Below are 19,545 nucleotides of genomic sequence, written 5' to 3'. Positions count from 1 at the left end.
CCCTCCTGGGGGGGGAGGAAGCAGATGGTGGCGCGGCACCCGCTGACACTGCTTGTGGGCTCCGGCGCTGACTGATTAACTCCGCTGTCGAAGAGCCCTCTGCTAGCGTCAGGGTCAAACAAATTGTTTTCACGCTTCGTCAGAGGTTTACTTAATTAGTTCATTTGCAATTAGATCTCTTTGTAGCCAGGATTTTTAGCAAAGACATCAGAAGGAACTGACGGGCTTGCTTGCTCCTTCTGCCCCCCCCCCGCCTCTCCGGCTGTCTGCTCGGCGCGGCGGCTTCGCTCTCCGTCGGCGAGATTCTGGGGTTTTACCAACCGACCCCGCTGGCTGCCGCGCACCCGGGGCTGGCTCCAGCCAGAGCATCCCTCCTCCTCCTCAGGGAAGGAGCTGGGCAGAGGCCTTGCAGAGGAGGAGGAGGAGGAGGTACGAAGGCAGCCAGGGAGGCCAGGGGAGCATTGCCTGGTGGCAACTGAGTGACTGAGTCAGGCTCCTGCGTTCTCCTTCCTTTGCCTCTGACTCACGAGGTGAACCTAGATAAGGCATCGCCTCCCGCCTCTCCGGGCATGTTTACATGGCACAGGGCGGATGAGCAAGCTCCGGTTTGGAAGCTGGCAGCGGCGTTGGCAAGGGGTGGCCAGGGCTGGTCACAGTGCCGGCAGAGCCTTGCTGTGCCAGCTGGGGCTGTAGGGTCCCTGTGTCTCACCCCCTTGCCCCCCTAAGCACACCTGGTGCCTGCAGAACGAGCTTCCCGAGCGGCAGCCTCCCCAAAATCACTTGTGAAGTGTTTCTGCCCCCTCTCTGCCAACATGAGCGTGTGTCGGGGTGTGGGACAGACAGACAGCAAACTTCCAGTTCCCAAAGGCCGAGCCTGGCTGCAGCGTGGACCTTGCTCCGAGTCCGGGCACTGGCATCGGGCACTGGCATCCCTCCGCTGGGCATCTCCGCAGAGCAGCTGAGAAAGCCTCAGCGCTGGGCTGCAAAGGGGCAGCGCGTCCCTCTGGCAGTGCGTTATAAAAGCCCGTGAGGGTCAGCGGGAGACGTCTCTGTTCCTGCTCAGCACAGCCTAGACTCTCCATAGCTTTTCCCTGGAGGAACAGCCCTGGCCTTGGTCTGCCGTGCGGGGCGAGGAGCGGGCAGCTCGGTCCAGCCACAGCCCTGCAGCGCAGGGCTGAGACACCGGTGGGGTTTGCTCACACACGGGTTTGGCAGCTGGTCCCAGTTACCTGACTTGTTTGTGCAAGTTGGGGCTGGAATTCGCTTGCAAACAGCTGGGTGAGTCTTGCGCTGTCTTCTGCATCTGGACTGTGGGCAGATACTCCTGAGGCACCTTCTCCTGGGATATCTCCTCAAAAATGTATCAGTCTTGGTCCTGGAGAGCATTGGTCCGTGGTCCTGCGACACCTACGTGTTTCCCAGCATCAGATGCTGCCTTTCAGGGTGTTCCCAGGGTGGCCCCAGCAGTTTGTTCTGTTGCCCAGCATGCCCCCTCCAACCTGTTCCAGTGAGGACCCCCCCAGGTTTGCACCCACCCCAGCAAGGACACAGCCCACCCATGTGATGTCTTCAGCACTGGGTGCGTCCCCAGGCTGCTGCTTTGCTGGGTCTGGGGGCGAGGGCCCCCACAAAGTGATGCTGGGGTGTCCCTGGCAAGCAGTGTCCCTGTCACTGACTGCTTGCCTCTGCTGGGAGCCCTTCTGCTGCCCAGGGAGGGAGGACAGTGAGGACCAAAGGTCCTTGTGCTTTATAAACATAAAAAAGCAGTAGGATGAGGAGCACCCTGGAAACGTCACCTCCTGCCTTCGGGGATTTCCTTAGAGGGTGTAAGTAAACTTCCATAATGCCGCCTTTGTCCTGGAAACCTGCTCCTCAGGTCCTCCTGGGCACCTCCTGCCAGCAGCCTTCTCAAGGACTTTCCATCAACTGGTGGCTGCTCCTAAACACTGCAGGGCTGCTACAGGCACGGCTGGTGGTGTACGGCTGCCCTCCAGCCCGGGTTCGGGGAGGAGGCATAACCCACTTTGCTTGGCTATGTTCGTGCCTCAGTTTCCCTTCTGCTCATCGTGCTTTGGGCAGCAGTGCCAGAACATCCCCAGCACGGGCAGCACCTCACGGACGTCCCCGGGTGTTGCTGTGGTACGGGGCTGATCCCAGGTGTGGCCCCGGTGGAGGGGCTGCATTTCGGGCACGTCCAGATGTTACCCCCGTGTTCTCCTCTCCAGACACCTCAATACAGAACATGCACTTGATGACCGCAGCACGGCCCAGTGTCGAGTCCAGATGCAAGTGGTACAGCAGCTGGAAATACAGGTGAGTACAGCCCCTGCCGCGAAGGACACGGGTTTAAAAGCCGTCGCCTTTCCAGCTCTGCGCGCCGTGCCTTGGCCGCTCTCTGCACGAGGGGGCTAGCGAGGCTGGGGACCCTAGTGAGATAACCAGCCACCCCAGGGGCTTATTTTAAGCATCCTTCCCAAATCGGAGTGCTGGCCCTGGGATGCATCCTGGTGGAGATCAAGACCTGGAGGACCATCAGAACTGGTTCCTTCTCCGATACCAGCATCCCTGCACGATTATGATGGGGCTGGAGGAAGGGACAAGCCATCCCTCCTGCTCAGAGCGTCCCTGCAGGTACCAGGAGATGCCACAGACCTGGAAGGCACATGCTGCCTGGGGGAGTGTGTGCCCACAGGTGGGACATGAGCTGTGCCCAGCCCCCGTGCCCAGCCGTGCTGCTGCAGCAAGAGCCGCAGGGCTTCTGGGCTCTTTGGAAATCAGGCCACTTATTTCAGTGTCTGAGCGTGGTCTTCGGAGCCCAACTTTGGGGTGCTATTTTTGGAAAGCCAGTTCTTTAAATAGCGCCTTTCCCAGTGTCTCTGACTCCCCGACGTGCCGTGCGTAATTCGGTTAATACAGAAGGGAGGGTGAAAAATGGGAGGAAATGGAGGGTTTTCATCTTGGAACTTGAAAGCCATCGAAGGGGGAGGCGGGACGGGGCAGGGGTCTCTGCCAGAGGGTTATTCACCAAGACCCCCATGGCATGATAGTGCCTGGGTGCCCGACTGTTCAGCTAAGAGCTGGCAGGAGCTCGAACCGGTTTGTGCCCATTGCTGTGCATGGCAGTGGGTATCATTGCGGGGGATGCTGGCCCGGGGGGGCATCGGGCCACGATGTGCAGCAGCTTTGGGAGCTTCTGCCCGGAGTTACCATAACGGGGGGGGGACGCAGCAAAACCTTCCCGGTGGGGAGGCTGCGAAGCCGCCTGGGCAAAGCCCTGCGGTCGCATCCCACTCCCCAGCCCTCACTAAAGCGAGAGGTTGAAAGTAATTACTGGGGCTTAAAGAGGGGAGGGAAAGGAAGGGGGGGTGGGGGGGGGCGGGGGGGGAGAAAAGCTGAAGGGCGAGCAGAAAGCTGCGTGTGCGGAGAGGAGAACCTGCCACCGGAGCTACCAATTATAAAGTTTTCAGCGCGGAGCTCCCGCTGTGCCGGCGGAGAGCGTCTGCATCACGAGGGGAGACCTGTCAGCTCTAATGAGCACCACGACAGCGAGAAAGCATCCGAGCTGCTCCAAACTTGGAGCAAACTCTGCTCCGGCTCCTGCCTTTAACTCCTTCCTTGCCTGGCTCCCAGCTCCGGCGCCTGCCCGGGGAAGGGGCTTGGCTGGGGGAGAAGCCGGCGGCACACGGGGACACGGCTGAGCCCTGAGCTTGAGGGGTCACAGTGGAAAGGGAAGGTGATGGGAAGAGAGCGGGTGTCAGATCCCATCACCTCCACCGGGCTCAAAATCTCTCCTGGTGCCACAGTGGATATTTCACCCTTCTCCGCACTCGGGAGTAAACAGGCGGGAGCGCGCAATTAAAGCGATGTTGCGCATCCGGGTGGATGGATGGACGGATGGAGGGATGGGTAGATGGACAAGGAGCTGCTGGTGAGCGGGAGGCAGCAGAGGCTGGATGAGGGTGAAGAGATGGGGATGGCTGGCAGTGGGGTGGAGGGACCAGAGCGCCCTGGAAGGAGAGCGAGGGCTGCGGTGGGTGGCAGGGACGGGGCCGTGCTGGTGGATGGCAGCCTGAGGCGTGAGAAATGACTCCGTTTCACCATAGATTTTTCATCTGGCTGCACATGCGGAGCTGGAGCAGCGGTGGCTCCAGTGCCCCCAAGGTTGGGTGCCATAGGCCCCCGCAGAGCCACACTCTGCTGGGGCTTTCAGGAGGGCTCAGCATCAGGCAAGAGGAGGTGACTCCTGTGGGGACACTGGAGGATGCTGCCTGCCCAGAGCCGGGGCTGGGGGCTCGGCAGGCGGCTCCTCCAGGCCATGGGCACATCCGCGAGCAACTGACCATCTCCCTTCGGCTTCTTGCCTCCCGCAGCTGGCAAAGGAGAGCGAGCGTCTCCAAGCGATGATGGCCCATCTTCACATGAGACCTTCAGAGCCAAAGCCTTTCAGCCAACCTGTAAGCGTGCCTCCCCCTCCTACCCTTGTACGTCCCCGCAGCTGCCTCCTCTCCTCCCCTTCCTCCTTGCCGCTGGCTGCTGTCCCCTCCCTGCCCTGTGCATGGTCACTATAGCCCTGGGTGGCCTGGATGGATGGGCTCCCTGGGATGGACATGCCCTGACCACGCTCCGGTGCATGTAGCCTGGTCCCTTGTGCTGGTGCAAGGCATCAAGTAGGAGTGAAACGCAGCCTGTGTCAGCGTGTCGTGCTGCTCTGCAAGTTCGGACATGTAGGGGATGCATCCCATCCTGTGGTTGCATCCCATCCTGTGGTTGCATCCCATGCTGCCATTGCATCCCACCTCATGGTTGCATCCCATCCTGCGGTTGCATCCCATCCTGCGGTTGCATCCCATCCCATGGTTGCATCCCATCCCTGCTGAACCCACCAAGTCCCCCCCCTCCACAAGCCCTTCTCTGCCTGCTTCACGGCATGAACCGGCTCAGCCCCGCGGAGCTGCTGGTGTGCTGGGGGGGGGTTTGCCAGCCCCTGCCTTCCCCGCGCTGGTGCCAAACTGCCGCCCTCCCTCCTGCCTGTCCGTGCAGCTGAACCTGGTCTCCAGTGCCACCCTCTCCAAGAGCACTTCCGACACGTTTCCCGACGGCTTACCTCATCCCCCCACCTCCGCCACGGCGCCCATCACCCCGCTGCGGCAGGGCCCCTCCGTCATCAGCTCTTCCACTTTACACAACGTGGGGCCCATCCGCAGGAGAAACTCAGAGAAGTTCTGCACCCCGATATCTTCAGGTGAGCTGAGGGATGGGGCTCAGCACCCTCCGTCACGCAGCTGCTGGGTCCCAAAGCAGATCCCTTCACCTCCTGCCCCCCCGTTTCTTGTCCTCCCTTCAGAACTTGCACAGAATCACGAGTTTTACAAAAACGCGGATGTCCGGCCACCCTTCACGTACGCCTCGCTCATCCGGCAGGTGAGTGGCTTCCCATGCCATGGGGTTCAGCTCTGCACCCCGATGCCTGCCTGCGGGGCATGGCAGGCAAAGCTCTGGCTTTCTCAGTCCTGGGGGAGCCCTTGCACCTGCTGAACCCCCATTTCTGCCCCTCGCGCCTTGTCAGGGGATGGGTGTTGAACCCTGCTGGGACATGGTGAGTGATGATGCTCTTGTCCCCTCTCTGGTTTCCCAGGCCATCCTGGAGACCCCCGACAGGCAGCTAACGTTGAATGAAATCTATAACTGGTTCACGCGGATGTTTGCCTACTTCCGGAGGAACACGGCCACCTGGAAGGTGAGAGCAGCCCTGCTCAGTGCCACGGGGCTCACCCCATCCCACTCAGGGCTCACCCAATCCCACCTGGGGCTGCCTGCTGTGGGCAATGCTCCGGCTTGTATGGGCACCTGTGGTAAAGGACCAGTTCATTGCACAGCTCTGAGATGGTGCAGGAAATGATTCTGTGGATAAATCCCACATTTTTTCCCCCCAAAATGTGTCCCTGATCTCTGAGGACATATCATCCGTGCAGTAGGATACGGCAAAGGGCCATGCTGTAGAAACCCCAAGCTTTTTGCGGAGCTGGGGCTGGAGTGGAGCTGCCCACGGCACTGGGAGAAGGGCAGAGGAAAGAGTGAGACGCTGGAAATAGCAAATAAGGTTAATGATAACCCGAGGGCGGGTGGCACGACGCGAGCGGGGCTGCAACACGCAGCGGCCGGGTCTCGGCGGTGGCTGTGGACGCAGGTGCTGGTCCGTGGGGATGGAGCTTCCTCCATCCAGCGGTGGTGGCTGGGGGGCCGTCGGTGGGCAGGAGCACCCACGGCTCTGCTGCGAGACCCTGAGCGGGTGCCTGTGCCCATCGGCTCCCCCCACCCGCTGCACAGTGCTGTATGGGCGGGTATTGGGGAAAAGTTTTGGCACCGAGTTGCCATTTGTCACTGGTCTGGGCTGACGGGTGTGGATTTTGGGGCAGCACCAGGGCTGCTCCCCTCTCGGTTATACAGAAATCCCCAAATCTGACAGAATGGGGAAAACACATCTCAGAGGAAGGAGGTGGTTGTGAGAAGGAGCAGTTATTGCCCCGGCCAGGCTGGATTTATTTATTGTTTCCTGCTGGATGTATTGACTGAGATGCTTCCTTCTGCTGGGGGCCACAAGCAGCAAAGTGGCAGAGGGGCACCAACGCTTCAAAGTGGGTTAGAGTAGGCGAGGTGCAAGCGAGCGAGACGGCGCGTTTGGAAAGGGTTAAGGAGGAATATCGGATTTTCTGGAGCCCAAGGTCCCCCCCATGCGTTGCTGCTCAGATCAGAGCTGACCGCAGCAGAGTTTCCTTCTCCGCAGCAAACTTTGGGTGAATTACAGATGTTTTGGCACTGGAGCATTACGGGTGCCCCTGGCTTCGGCACGGGCCATCCTGAGCGTACCCGGGCGTAGAGCGGGACGGAGGGTGGTGGGAAAGAACAGGGCAGGAGCACCCCGAGGGATCCGGACCGGTTTTGGTGCTGGCCCCGGCCCTGCGGCGGTCTGGAGTCCCCCTCACGGTACGCATGCAGCACTGCAAGCCGACGGCACGGGAGCGTGGCCGGAGCATCGCTGGGCACTGCGCGGGAGCGTGGCTGGAGCATCGCTGGGCACCGCGCGGGAGCGTGGCCGGAGCATCGCTGGGCACCGCGCGGGAGCGTGGCTGGAGCATCGCTGGGCACCACCACTGCCCCAGCCAGGCCCACGGGGACACCCCAGGTTTGGGGAGAGGGGCGAAGTGTTGGGCAGCATTGGGGCAGAGAAGCTGGAGCAGCTGGCACTGCTCCCAGGACAGTGTCTTTGCTGACCAAGGCAGATCAGGGGCTGCCCAGGGCAGCGCTTTACCTGCTCCGTGCCTCAGTTTCCCCATCTGCGGAGTGAGATAATGGCAGGTAAAAATGCTTTTTTCCTGCCCTTTTACAAGCTAAAAGGAATAAATGTTTTGGGGTTTTTTCTTTGCGGCTCCCCCGCACCCTGTGTTACCCAAGGGCAGAGTTGATGTCTTGGAGAGGGGCATCTCCAGCCCTTCTGGTTCCCTTTTTGCTGTTTTTTATTTTTTCCTGTTCCACCACCAAAAGGGTTGGCAGGAGATTAAGAAGAGATTTGGGGAAATTATTCCCTTTGCAACTTTCAGTGTCCAAGGCCAGGCTTCTTTTAAAAGAAGGAGGTATGCAGAAAAAAATAGTGTATTTCCACTCTTCAGAAAAAAACCATTTCTGCTGTGGCTTCTCCCTTGTCTCCAGCCATAGCTGCCCCCCAGGATGGGGCAGGGGTGCCAGGGCCAAGGTGGGTACCCCATCTCCATGGCAGGGCAGAGCCACAGTGCTGGGTGGGGGCCCATGGGGAGACCCCCCGCAGGGTGCAGGGAGCAGGGCTGGGGGCATAAAGCAAATATCATTAGAAAAGACAAAGATGAGAAGCAAACAGAGCAGGCAAGTGTGGCACTGAACAAATACTCTGTTGAAATACAAAAGCCACATTAGGATGAGGCAGGGACACCCCCCCCCCCCCCAACACCAGGTGGGATGATCGCCATGTTGGGGGTCTCGCCTCACATCTCCTCTGTATCCTGGGGCCAGCATCCTGCCCGACACCCAGCACCAGGGACGGAGCATCCCAGACTCCAGTGATGCTGAATGGCATCCTGCCCGGTGCCAGGATTTATTTTATCTCCACTTTTGCCCTTGCAAACACGTACCCACCGGTGCTTCGAAGCAGGAGGATGTCACCGGGGGAGAGGGGGGGATGTGGGCACTACAGGGCCGGGGCTGTGTCTCCGTGTGCAGGAAGGGTTTCGGCTTTGCCACGCTTCTTGCCTTTAATCAGGGCTTTGTTTGGACAAGGAGTCCCCGGCGTGCACAGGAAGGAGGAAGGAGAGCGCGGGGCAGGATCCGGCCCCGGTGAGGGGAGGAAGTCCTGTGTTTGCTTACCAGGGGACAGGGGTTCAAGGGCAGCAGCAGGACCCAGCGCCAGCCGGGCTTCAGAACCCCAGGCGTGGGCAGGGAGGGGGGTATTTGCAGAGACGGTGCAAGGGCAGAGCAGGGGCTGGAGGCTCATCCTGCTCCGTTGCTGCCCAGGGAGCGCAGTGGTGTTTGGGGTCCCGCCTGGGTTTCCAGCTCCCCAGGATGTTTGTGTGCGCGGTGCTGACTGTGGCTGGGGCCTCCTCTCTCGGTGATGCCAGTACGGGGTTTGAGGACAAGGGATGCCTCAGCCCCTGGGACAGGGCATGTCCCAAATGGAGTGTGTCACTTCGAGTGAGAGCAGTGATGGCACCAGGTTGGCACCTGGGGACCCAGCTCTGCACCGCACCGACCATCACTCGTGAAGTGGGGCTGGCTGCCAACCAGTGGGTTCCTGGTTCTCCCAAAAAAATCACATCAAACGGCACCGACCGTGCCTGAATCTCCTTCCCCAGGAACCGGCTCCTGGGAGCCTGGGGAGCTGCTCACCAAATGTCCCCTTCAGGCTGGCTCTGCCTAACAGTGAGAGGAGCAGGAGCCTGCCCATCACTGCTGCCCACCACCACGGGACCCAGCTCTTGGCAGGGCCATCGCGGCAGCGCCGGGCATGATGGCACAGCCAGGAACGCTGGGGTGGCTGGTGGGCAGCGGGTGCGGGGCAGTGACCGGAGGATGGATGGATGGATGGATGGATGGATGGATGGATGGATGGATGGTGAGGGAAGGAGTCCAGCTTTGTTTGGTTTTGTCCTTAAATTAAAAGAGAAAGGGGTGATGGTGCGATTTGGTGAGTTTCTGGGAGCTCTGAGACTTTCCAGCGCGGAGGGGTTCAGTCCTTGTGTCTCCTTTTGCCTTGTTGTGTTGGCCGGCTCCTTTGTTTATACAGCCCCCGTTCGACCTTTTAAATTGCTGTTAATGTTTTAGCGTAACGAATTAGTCTCTCATCACGAATCAGGACTCGAAATAAAAAAAAAAAATATATAAAAAAAAAAACCCTCCGAGGCCAACTTCCTGAAATTGGGGTCATTCTCATTTGCAAGGCAGAGAATCTGAGAACCTTAATGCAAGGAAATTTATTCAAAGGCAGAGCCCCGGCGTGATTAGGCCCTTTGTAATTATAGCTCGGAGAGATTCCACTCCAGCCTCCTGCCTCCCTCATGGATTAGCAAGTGAGTCGGAAAAATACACAGGATTTAATTAGAGGCAAATTAAAATTGGTAATGAAATAGGGGCAGTAGCAAATGGCAGGGAGTTGGAAGGGGAAAAGGGAGCTGGTATCTCTCGGGGCTGCACGGTCTGCCTACGTGTGTGTCTCTTTATTTTACATTTAGAAATGTAAAGATGGTCGATGTAAAGAAGAAAGGGAGGGAAGGGACCAAAAAGGGAGGGTGGGGGGAAAGAAAAAGAAAAAATTAGCTGGCTTTGCTGAGCATCACTGAGCGAGCTGCAGCGGAGAGGGCAGCTCTGCTCCCAGGTCTGTGCTGGTGTGGCTCATCCCTTGTCCCGCTCCATGCCCATCTTCCTCGGCGTCTGGCCGAGGCCCATGACACGGGGTCGTGTCCCACGTGCGGCTCCGGGGCTCAGCTCCTAAACCCTCGGTGCTGATGGGGTGAGTGAGTGTTTGCGGGATCCCTGGGTGGCTTTGCAGAGTGTGTGGCTGTAGGCGAGCTGAGCATGGCCAGGGCAGCCCAGAGCCGTGGAGACCCACAGGGGCTGGATGAGAAGGAGGAGGATGGGGAGGAAGAGGAGGGAACTGGGCAGTGGGGCAAAGGCTGCGTCAGTGAGCTCTCCTGCCCGCTGTGCCTGCAGAACGCCGTCCGCCACAACCTGAGCCTGCACAAGTGCTTCGTGCGCGTGGAGAACGTCAAGGGAGCCGTCTGGACCGTCGACGAGCACGAGTACCAAAAGCGAAGGCCACCAAAGATGACAGGGTGGGTCCTCCTCTCCCGCGGGGTGTGGCCCGAGACCCACGCTCGTGCCCACCTCCACTGCCAAACCCCCCATCCCCAGGCCGGGAGTGCTCGGCCATGCATCATTCTGCTTTCTCTTTCTGCAGGAGTCCGACTTTAGTCAAAAACATGATTTCAGGACTCGGTTACGGAGCACTTAATGCAAGCTACCAGGTAAGGACCCAGCCCCGTCCCTGGTAGGAGACCTTCACCGCTCTGCAGTCCCGTTTTCCATCGCGGTCTCGCATCCTGCGTGCCTCGAGCCGCTGCCACTTTCTGTTGCAGGCTGCGCTGGCAGAGAGCAGCTTCCCGCTGCTGAACAGCCCCACCATGATCAACACCAGCTCCGCCAGTGGCATGCTGCACGTGGGCCACGACGACGTGAGCAGCACTGTGGAGCAGGTCAACAGCAACGGCAGTAAACAGCCCGCGCCTGTCCCCACAGCAGTACAGGTCAGCCTGGCTGGGGGCGAGGGGACGAGGGACGGTGCTGGTGGGTGTTGCTGGAAGGTTTGGAGCTAAGGGATGGTGGCACATCAGGCACCAGGAGCTGCCCGTTGCCTCCTGTGGCTCCTGTTCCCTAGCGAGGGGCAGCGTGGGGGTGGAGGGGGCTTGGAGCGAGAGCTTTGTGGGGTTGTGGCCAGTGGGACCGGCTCCGCGAGGCTGAAGGCTTCCCTCCTCGCAGCCATCCAGTGCACGTGAAGGAGGAACCAGCCGAGGCAGAGGATGACAGCAGGCCCGTCTCGCTCATGGCCACCACCAACCAGAATGTGACGATTCCTGACGACAGGGACCTGGAGGAGGAGCTGCCGGTGGAAGACTTGTCCTAAGGACCCCTTCCTCCTCCCCACCGAGGGGCAAACCCTTCCCACCCTCCCGGCCGGAGACCAGGCGATGGCTCCCACCTCCCCAAGGTGACCTTCAGCGTTAACCTGTTTCTTAAAGGCACTTCCACAAAGCAAAAAGGTTTCCTTGGCGCAACAACCTGTTGCTGACGGCACGTCCCTCCCGCTCCCCACTGCCCGCGCCGCGGCCCCGGTGACTGACCGACCCATGCTGCGAGGGACATCCTGCGACGAGAAGCAAAAACCCGAGAGCTGGACTTTTTCTCCCCTTCTCCTTTGGTTAGTGACTGATGAACGAGGATGGTAGGTTGTTTCTGTCCGAAATGGTCCCTCCTTCCTTCCCCATGCACAGTTGGCACAGGGAAGGCACCTCCGTCCCCTCTTCCCCTGTGGTGCTTTGCTGCCCGGCGATGCTCAAGCCTGTGCCAGCCACCGCCTCGGTGATGGCAGGAACCCGCTGTCGTCTCTCCGTCCCCCAGTGGGTTTTGCACTAGGAGGGACCGTGGACCCTGCCCACGCGCTGCCTCCACCCAGCTTTGGGGGAAGAAACAGCAGAAATGGGGCGAGTCCTCTGCCATAGTCTGGATGTCAGGCTTGCACCGTTGTCTCGCAACTGGGGAAGGACAAGGTCCGGTGTGTCGGTGGGACTGTGTCCCCTTTGCTGTGTCCCCTCTGGCACGTTGCTGAACTGCCTGGCAAGCAGAGCAGTCCACTCTGGGTTGGCCACCCTCCCTGAGCCCCCCGGTTCCCACTGATGCGGGGCTGGTGGCACCCAGCAGTGATGACCATCCCCAGCCGACCGCCAGCACCAGGCAGCGAGGACGCAGCTCCCTGCTTCCTTCTCGATGTCGGCTGCAGCGGGTGACACCTCACCCAGGCCACACGGGATGGCCGCTGGCCCGACTTCACCTCCAGGGAAAGGCTCCCGGTCCCCTGCACGCCTGGTTCCTCCTCCGAAGCCGGGGCAGGGTCTCCGAGGATGGGCAATGGTGCGGGGAGGCAGCATCCACCATGGCTGAGCCTCCTCCTGGGGGGCACCCGCAGAGGAGCTGGCACGGGCAGAGCCCGGCAGTGAGCTGCTACTCGGCTGTCCTGCTGGTAGCAAAGGCGACCTCGGTGAAACGCCGTGGCCACCAAGCCTGGCCGTGGCTGGCGAGCCGAGCCTGCTGCCACGGGGGCTCCTGCTTTCATCTTTTCTTTTCATTATCCTTTTGTGTGCGTGTGCGTCCAGATGGGAAGATACCAAAAGATTTTTAGACACAGAAGGTCCGTAGTTCAGGTGAACAGATGGTATTAATGCCAAAAAAAAAAAAAAAAAAAAAGAGAGAAATATTAATAATAATGAGAACAACACAACCAAACACCCATCTTCTCCCTGCTCTTTCTTTCTGTGGTGGTGATGTGGGTACTCAGCACTGGGCTGCTCCCAGTGAGCAGCCACAGCCTCTCCGATGCTCTGTGCCAGTCTCAGGGACCAGCATCTTCCCTGGGGACCAGCACCTTCCCTGGCACAGCCAGGCTGGCGCTGGCTGTCCTGGCATGCACCGGGATCTTGGGGGACTTGCGGCAACGGACGTGGAGCTGCCCTTGTCTTTGAGCCCAGCTCCAGGCTGTCCTGAAGCAACTCGGGAGGCTGCTCCATGCCTCCCTGGCCCTGGTACCCTGGGTTGAGATGGTGGTGGGGGGGGCTGCATCGTTGCCCCAGCACATGGCCCCCAGCCCCATGCTGGAGTCCTGACGCCAGGACCGCGGAGCTGCCTTTTGGGTTGAAAATGTAACGCACAGCTGTGGGTCGTGGGGGGTTTGTGCTTGTTTGTCCCCGTGCATCACCTCTGTGACGTCCCTAAGGGGCTCTTGGCCCTGTGGCACATGTCCCCTGGCAAGCCCGTACCTCGGATCACCCTGGCGCACGTTTCCACTGCCCATTGCATCCTCGGTGCCCAGGTGCCTGCAGGGATGGGGCAGGGGGGGTCCTTGGCTCCCCCCAGCAGCCATCAGTGAGGCTGAGCAGACCCCCAACCTCATTCCCCTGTGCTGCCCCAGCAGCATCCATGGGATGCCGAGACCCTTGGGGAGCAGCAGCCGCCCGGGGGATGCACAGCCCGGTGGGGGCTGTTAACGGGGGTCACCAGCATCCCCCCGGCTGGTGCTGCAGAGGGGCCCCTTCCCCTCCATAATACCCCAGAAAACCCTGCAGACCCAGCCCTCCCCAGCGCCCTGCTGGGTGCTGGTGGTGCCGGGCCGTGCTTCACTAGGTGTCTCCACTCGCCCCGCGTTTCTCCCCGCGCCGCAGCCTCGCTGGCGCCCTCGCTGCTGCCCAAACATCAGGGCGAGGAGGTTTGCCAGGCTGCCCGCTTCCCCTCGCCCCCCGGCCTCCCCCGGCTCGTCCCCACCGCCACCAGCTCCCACCGGGCTCTACCAGACACCAAAGACCCTGCCCGGGCTGGGGGGCACGAACCGAACCCCATCTCCTGCAGAGCCCCGTCCCCCCCATCCCTCCAAAGCAGCCGCGAGGCCGGAGGTGCCGCGTATTTTCCCCACTTGTTTGCTTTGCTTTTTTTTTTTTTCCTTTTTCTTTTTTTTTTCAGTTTTTTCATTTTAAGTTATTGTTTCAAACGAGTTTACAGCCGCCGCGGGGGGGTGTTGCGGGAGGGAGGCCGGCGTCTCGCCTTGCTGCTTCACTGCACGGGGGAGCGGGGAGGGATGGACGGGGCGGATGGTGGGGTGCAGCCCCCCGCCCCCCTCTGCTGCTGCTCGGCCACGGTTCGCCCTGGGCGAGGGATCACCCACCTCCAGCCAGACTTTGGGTTTTTGGTCACATCTCCGTGGTGGGGGGCTAATTATGCTTCTTAGGGCAGCGCCAGCGCCCGGTGTCACCCTTCGTGCTGCTCCAGCGTGTCTGGGACCCCCAGTATGCCTGGGGAGGGAACAGCCTGGCTTCGTGCTGGTGCACTTTGCCCTTTCCGTGGAGGGGGTGTTTTTGCAGCCCGATGCGTCCGGGCACAGCTGGTGCCGCGGGGGCTTGCTCGGGTGCGGGGAGGGCTGCGAGCCGTCGCACCGGCGGGCGGTGGGTGCTGCCAGCCCCGGCTCCCACCCGCTGCTAGGGGTGTTCTGCTGGCGGGTCCTTCCCCGCATCTGCGGGGCTGTGAGCTCTGCGCGGGTTCGGACCCCCTCGCTGTTTCAGGGGGTGTTTCAGTAGCTGCTCCCCTTCGTTTCGCTTTCCTGAATCTTTTCCCCTCACCTTCCTCCTGCTCCTACAAATTTAATTTTTTAGCAGCTCTGCAACCCCCTGCTTTTTCCGTACAGTTCAGCAAAACCCCTGGGTGGTCCAGGCAGGAAGCGAACCCTCCAGTGCCCGCCGTGATTCCTGCTCGGGGTGTGAATTATTTTTGTTAAGTTTTTCCAGAGGTACAGACATCCCCAAAATGCCTCCCAGGACCAGGGCAAGCCGTGTGCCTCCAGTTCCCCATGGGTCTGGCCAAAATTTCCCATATGCCGTCACCCCCAGACCCTATGAGGACAACCTGGCACCTTCCCCTCCGCACCGTATATTCCTGTAGGTCTTTACCTGCCATCCTGGCTCCAAAGAGCGCTATATATATATTATATATATATATATATAAATAAATATATAAAGATAAAGGAGTTTTTTTCTTTAAACACATGCACAGGTTTGGAAAGTCCTGTGGCTCCAGGTGATGCCTTTTCCCCAGCTGTTGCTGAAACGGGAATCACGGTGGGTGATTTCATGGGAAACGTGCCCGGTTTGATACTCAGGGGTGAATTCAATTCATTCTCTTACCCCCCCGCCCAGCCCGGCCCCCTCTGCAGAGTCCCATCTGAACCCAGGTACCGTGTCCCCATTCCAGCCTCACCCACACCCACCCCCTTCACCCCTCTGGTTTATTATTTGCTGGTTTGAATTTTACAGAATTCTCCGTGTCTTACCTCAAACACATGCCGGAGGTGGGAGGGGGGAGAAGGAAGGATAAAGGACCAAACGCAATGTGTGGCAGAATTGTATGTCTGTATATATTGAGATATATATATACTGGGTTTAAACCTACCAACACGAATTAGTCTTTTTGATTTTTCTGGATTTTTTTTTTGTTTATTTCCTGTTTCTTCCCCTACCCCCGCCCCCGGAGCAGTCCTGCGAGGGGAGGGCATGAGCACCTCTCTGTAAGTAAAGGCATTTTTCTGGTATCTCCCACAGAAGGAATTACTCAGTTTTCCATGTTCTTTTATTTTTTGTTTCCGTTTTTTTTCCCCCCTGAATAGCTAGAATGGGTAGAGCCAGGGGAAGGGGTTGGAAACCAGTGCTCGGAGGGAAGGGGTGCTGGTAGCACTGGGGGGCTGCTGGGGACGCCAGCAGAGGCGAAGGGAAAGCAGCAGCTGAACCTGCATTAAACCAAAGGGTTTCTTTGCTTTGTTTACACGCCTGGCCAGCCTCACCGCCCGAGAGGATCTCCCTGGGTCTAGGTTTTTGTCCTGGAAGTGTTGGGGAAGATAGGGACAGGCTAGAGCCGGGGGCTTGGGGACCCTCCACGCCCCAGAGCTGCCCGCAATGACCCCGGTGGGTTCCCTGGTTGGAGGCATCCCCGTCACCGGCTCCTCCGGGGAAACCCAGCCCTGCCACAACCTTTTCCTTTTTTTCCCCCTTTTATTTTTTTTTTCCCATTCTCTTTGGGGGAAGGTGATGCTGGGGAGATGGGACGAGGTCCAAGGGGGCCAGAGGGTGGAGGGGAGGGAGGATGTGTATAAAGTGACCCTTTCTCTCCCGCCACCACCTTCGCCACCGCGTCCCTCGTGCTGTATAAAGGAAATAGCATTGCTGTGTATTTGTACTCCGAACTTCCGTGTGTCTGCTTTGGCAGACGGTAAACCCTTGTACAGTAGATCTAGCTGCATGTAATCTGTATGGACAATGGCATTATAAAATGCAATAAAATAAATTACCTATCATGCTGCCCTGCTGGCTACTTTGTTATGATTATTGGTAAAAAAAAACATAATAAAAAATCTGAATTTTTAATCCTTGTAGGCGTGTCAGCAGCGAGGGAACAATGGTCAGGCTGGGTGTCAGAGGGGAGAGAAGTGCCTTGCTTTGGTCTGTTGGTGTCGGGGTTCCTGGGGGGATACACCAGCCCTGGTAATTTAGGGCCTAATTCCTACCCCTCACCAGCTCGCTCCTTCCAGCACCACCACGTGAACCCGGGAACAGGCTGGAATCCCTGTTTCGGGTGGGTTTGCTGAGCTGGCCAGCCCTGGGGTCACATCCTGCCCACAAATGATGCCGATGCTGCTGTTGGCATTGCAGAGTGGAGCCCCATGTGCGTGGGTGCTGGGAGCTGTATGGATGTGGTGCTGGGAGCTGTACGGATGCAGTGCTGGGAGCCGTATGGATGCGGTGCTGGGAGCCGTATGGATGCAGTGCTGGGAGCCGTATGGATGCGGTGCTGGGAGCCGCATGGATGCAGTGCTGGGAGCCGTATGGATGCGGTGCTGGGAGCTGTATGGATGCGGTGCTGGGAGCTGTATGGTTGCAGTGCTGGGAGCCGTACGGTTTGGTGCATCTCCCTGGGTGCTGACACGCTGCTCCCTGAATCCCAAAAACCTGGGAAGTGCCTTGATTTCCCTGGATGTGCTGATTGCAGGGCTGAGCCCAGCCAGCTCCGGCAGCACCCGCCTCGGGCTGGTGGGCTCCTGTGGGTGGGATGGGGTGAGGTGGGATAGGATGGGGTGGGGTGGGGTGGGCGGGGTGGGGTGGGTGGGGCAGCAGTGGCCTCTGGAAAAGCCCAACGGCAGCTCAGACAGGAGTGTCCTTCCTCTTCCTCACCAAAGAGCCGCTGCTCCGCCCTGTTGAGACGGGAAAGGTTTTCCTAAAGGCTGGGGTGAAGGTGAGTTGTGGGATGTTTGCTGGAGTTACTGCAGCAGGAGATCTGCCTGTACAAATGAAAAATAACTATTATTAAGAAGTTAATAATTGGTAGGTCAGAGAGTTTTTCCCACTGCTCTTTGGGATTTTTTCTCCTCTTTTTCTTTTTTTAAGACTAGTTCTGCAGTGAAGCATCTCTTCCGCATGTTCTTGTTCTTCAGAGGCCTCTTAATCCAGCAGCAACAGCAGCACCCACCAGCCTGGACACAGCTACTCATGCTCTGTCATGCCACGGGGTCCCTGGGCAGCCGGACACGTGGCAGCCGGTGCCGTCGAGCCCACGGCTCAGCCCCGGTGGCACGCCAGTTCTCCCCAGGATGACAGCGAGGAAGGAGGCAGCTTCCCAGTGGCTCGGCACCCGCAGCCGGAGGTCTGGAGGCTTGTTCAGAAGCCCTTGGTGCTCGACGAGGCTCCGAAAGCCGGGCCAGGTTTGCAGCCTTGATATCTGCCGTTTGAAACCAAAAAAGTGAGGTTTTGGCACTCCCCCTGGGGAATCGGCTTCCCGGGGCATCAGGGCTTCACCATTGGGAACTTTGGGCCGTTGTGTTACTTTTTTTTGCTTTATATCTGGGCTCTGAGTCCCAGCCAGAGCTGCAGCAGCACAGGGGACTGGGACGTGGCTGGGAGCAGATTTCGGCTGCCACCGCGGCCCCCCGCCGCCTCGCAGCCCCGCGGTTCGCTGCCCCGCGCCGTGGCTGGCTCCCAGCTGCGTCTAGACCCTGCCAATATTAATAGACTGCTATATCCCCTTTCCCTCCGCAGCTCCGTCTCAGCCAAACTTGCTTAATCTTTTTTCCAGTGGCCCTTTTCCAGGGCTCTTTGAACCCCAGCCAGCTCGCCGGTGGCTTCCTGGGGTGCGCTGAACGTGCCTCCCCCAACCCATCTCCACCCTCTCAGGGTTCTGAGCCAGCACCCATGGGTGCACGAGCCATGCAGAGGGGCCAGTACCCATCCTCCACTGGCTCCCACGGGGAGGACATGGGGCTCTTGGCTGGGCGCAGGCTGTCGATTGCTTTGGGGAGCATGTGGCTTTGATTGATTTAACACTTGGAGAAAGAGCTTTTAACTTTTAAACTAGAAACATTTTTTTCCCTTTTTTTTTTTTTTGCTATGGACATGGAAGTTCTCTTGGTTTGATTGCTAAACCAGTGTGTGGATGTGGGAAGAGACTGAGACCAGCCACCCCCTTTCCTCAGCTCCTGGGCACGGAGCAACTCCATGCACCCAGAAAACGATGCAGGAGGCACCCACCCCTCTCTCCTTCTTCCCTCCTGGGTGCTCCAGAGCCTGCATCCATGAGGATACCACCCTCCTCTCCGGCTAGCTCAATGCTTTGCCCCAGATCAGTGGGATTTCACACCCCACTGAAGCACAATGTGGGGTTTGCTGCTGCAGTGGAGCCCCCGGCCGGGGCAAGTCGCTGCCTTGGATATGTGCAGCCAGCGTGGATTTCAAATAGTTAAAAGAACAAAAAAAAGGGAGTGTTTTTGGTTGTTTTGTGAGTTTTTTTTCAAATGAGCATTAAGGAATTGTTAACAACCAGGGCCAGGAAGGGATGTGGCCAAATCGTTCCTGCTCCGAGATCGGTTCCCCTCCCTGAGCCACTGATGTCCCGAGGGGTCTCTGGTCCATGTAGCTGTATCCCCCCCTCAGGACCAGTGCTGAGAAGGGGTCCCAAAACCACACATGTGGGCAGAGGGCACACACAGACCCTCACCTCTGCGATGGCCACACACCCCGTGTTTGCTCCCTGCTTTAATTCCCTTCTGCACCCGTTTTGCTTCTCCAGTTTGTTCACGAGGCCAGAGGCTGCTGCAGGAGGGGCAGCGCCTGGGGGTCCCGGCCCACCGTCTGCCCAGGGCTGCTGGATGGGTGTAGATGAATTCCTGTCAGAATAGCCCTCAAATCAGCTGCACGCAGTCAAAGTGTATTCATTTTCCTCTTGCCGCTCAGGCAGCGGTGTATTCCCTGCGGAGAGGCCGTAGCTGATTTAATACCAGCGTCGCACCGTGTCCGGAGCAAGGCACAAGCTGTGCCGTGCTGTGGCCCGGGGCTGCGAGCCCCCTGCACCAGAGGACTCAAAAAGTGATGGGAAGAATAATTGTGGCTTTAGTAACTGGGAAGAAAAGACCAGGAATGGGAGGAATGGGTGCTGGCTGGGTGTAAGCACTCCCTTTTTGCCACCCCAGCCTCTCCAAAAGTCTTGGCCCATACCCATCTGTGCAGAAACCTGGAACATCAACCCCAGGCCGGCAGGTCCCCCCGGCGCAGGACATGGAGGGAGGACAAAGGGGACCTTGTTGGCGAGCGTGAGCGCACCATGTCGCTGCCCGCGGCAGGATCCGACCGCCTGTGGAGCCCCGGGGTGGCAGGGAGCCCCGGAGCGGGT

The 19,545-nt window shown here is 59.1% G+C and overlaps 1 protein-coding gene across 1 annotated transcript in view; it reads left to right on the top strand.

The window, feature by feature from the left end:
• FOXP4 (forkhead box P4) overlaps positions 1-11,203 on the top strand; it is a 37,966-nt gene extending 26,763 nt beyond the window's left edge. The window contains 10 exon segments of the mRNA XM_086627459.1: positions 2,226-2,313; positions 4,371-4,454; positions 5,041-5,242; positions 5,345-5,421; positions 5,636-5,737; positions 10,234-10,355; positions 10,481-10,547; positions 10,659-10,793; positions 10,795-10,826; positions 11,059-11,203. Of these exon segments, the coding sequence (XP_086483585.1) occupies positions 2,226-2,313; positions 4,371-4,454; positions 5,041-5,242; positions 5,345-5,421; positions 5,636-5,737; positions 10,234-10,355; positions 10,481-10,547; positions 10,659-10,793; positions 10,795-10,826; positions 11,059-11,203 (1,054 nt within the window).
• The last annotated feature ends 8,342 nt before the right edge of the window (positions 11,204-19,545 follow it).

This window comes from Tauraco erythrolophus, chromosome 27, assembly GCF_009769465.1.
Source record: "Tauraco erythrolophus isolate bTauEry1 chromosome 27, bTauEry1.pri, whole genome shotgun sequence".
Lineage (NCBI taxonomy): Eukaryota > Metazoa > Chordata > Aves > Musophagiformes > Musophagidae > Tauraco > Tauraco erythrolophus.
The sequence above is the reverse complement of the archived record's forward strand: the minus strand, read 5'-3'. Positions and strand labels throughout refer to the sequence as shown.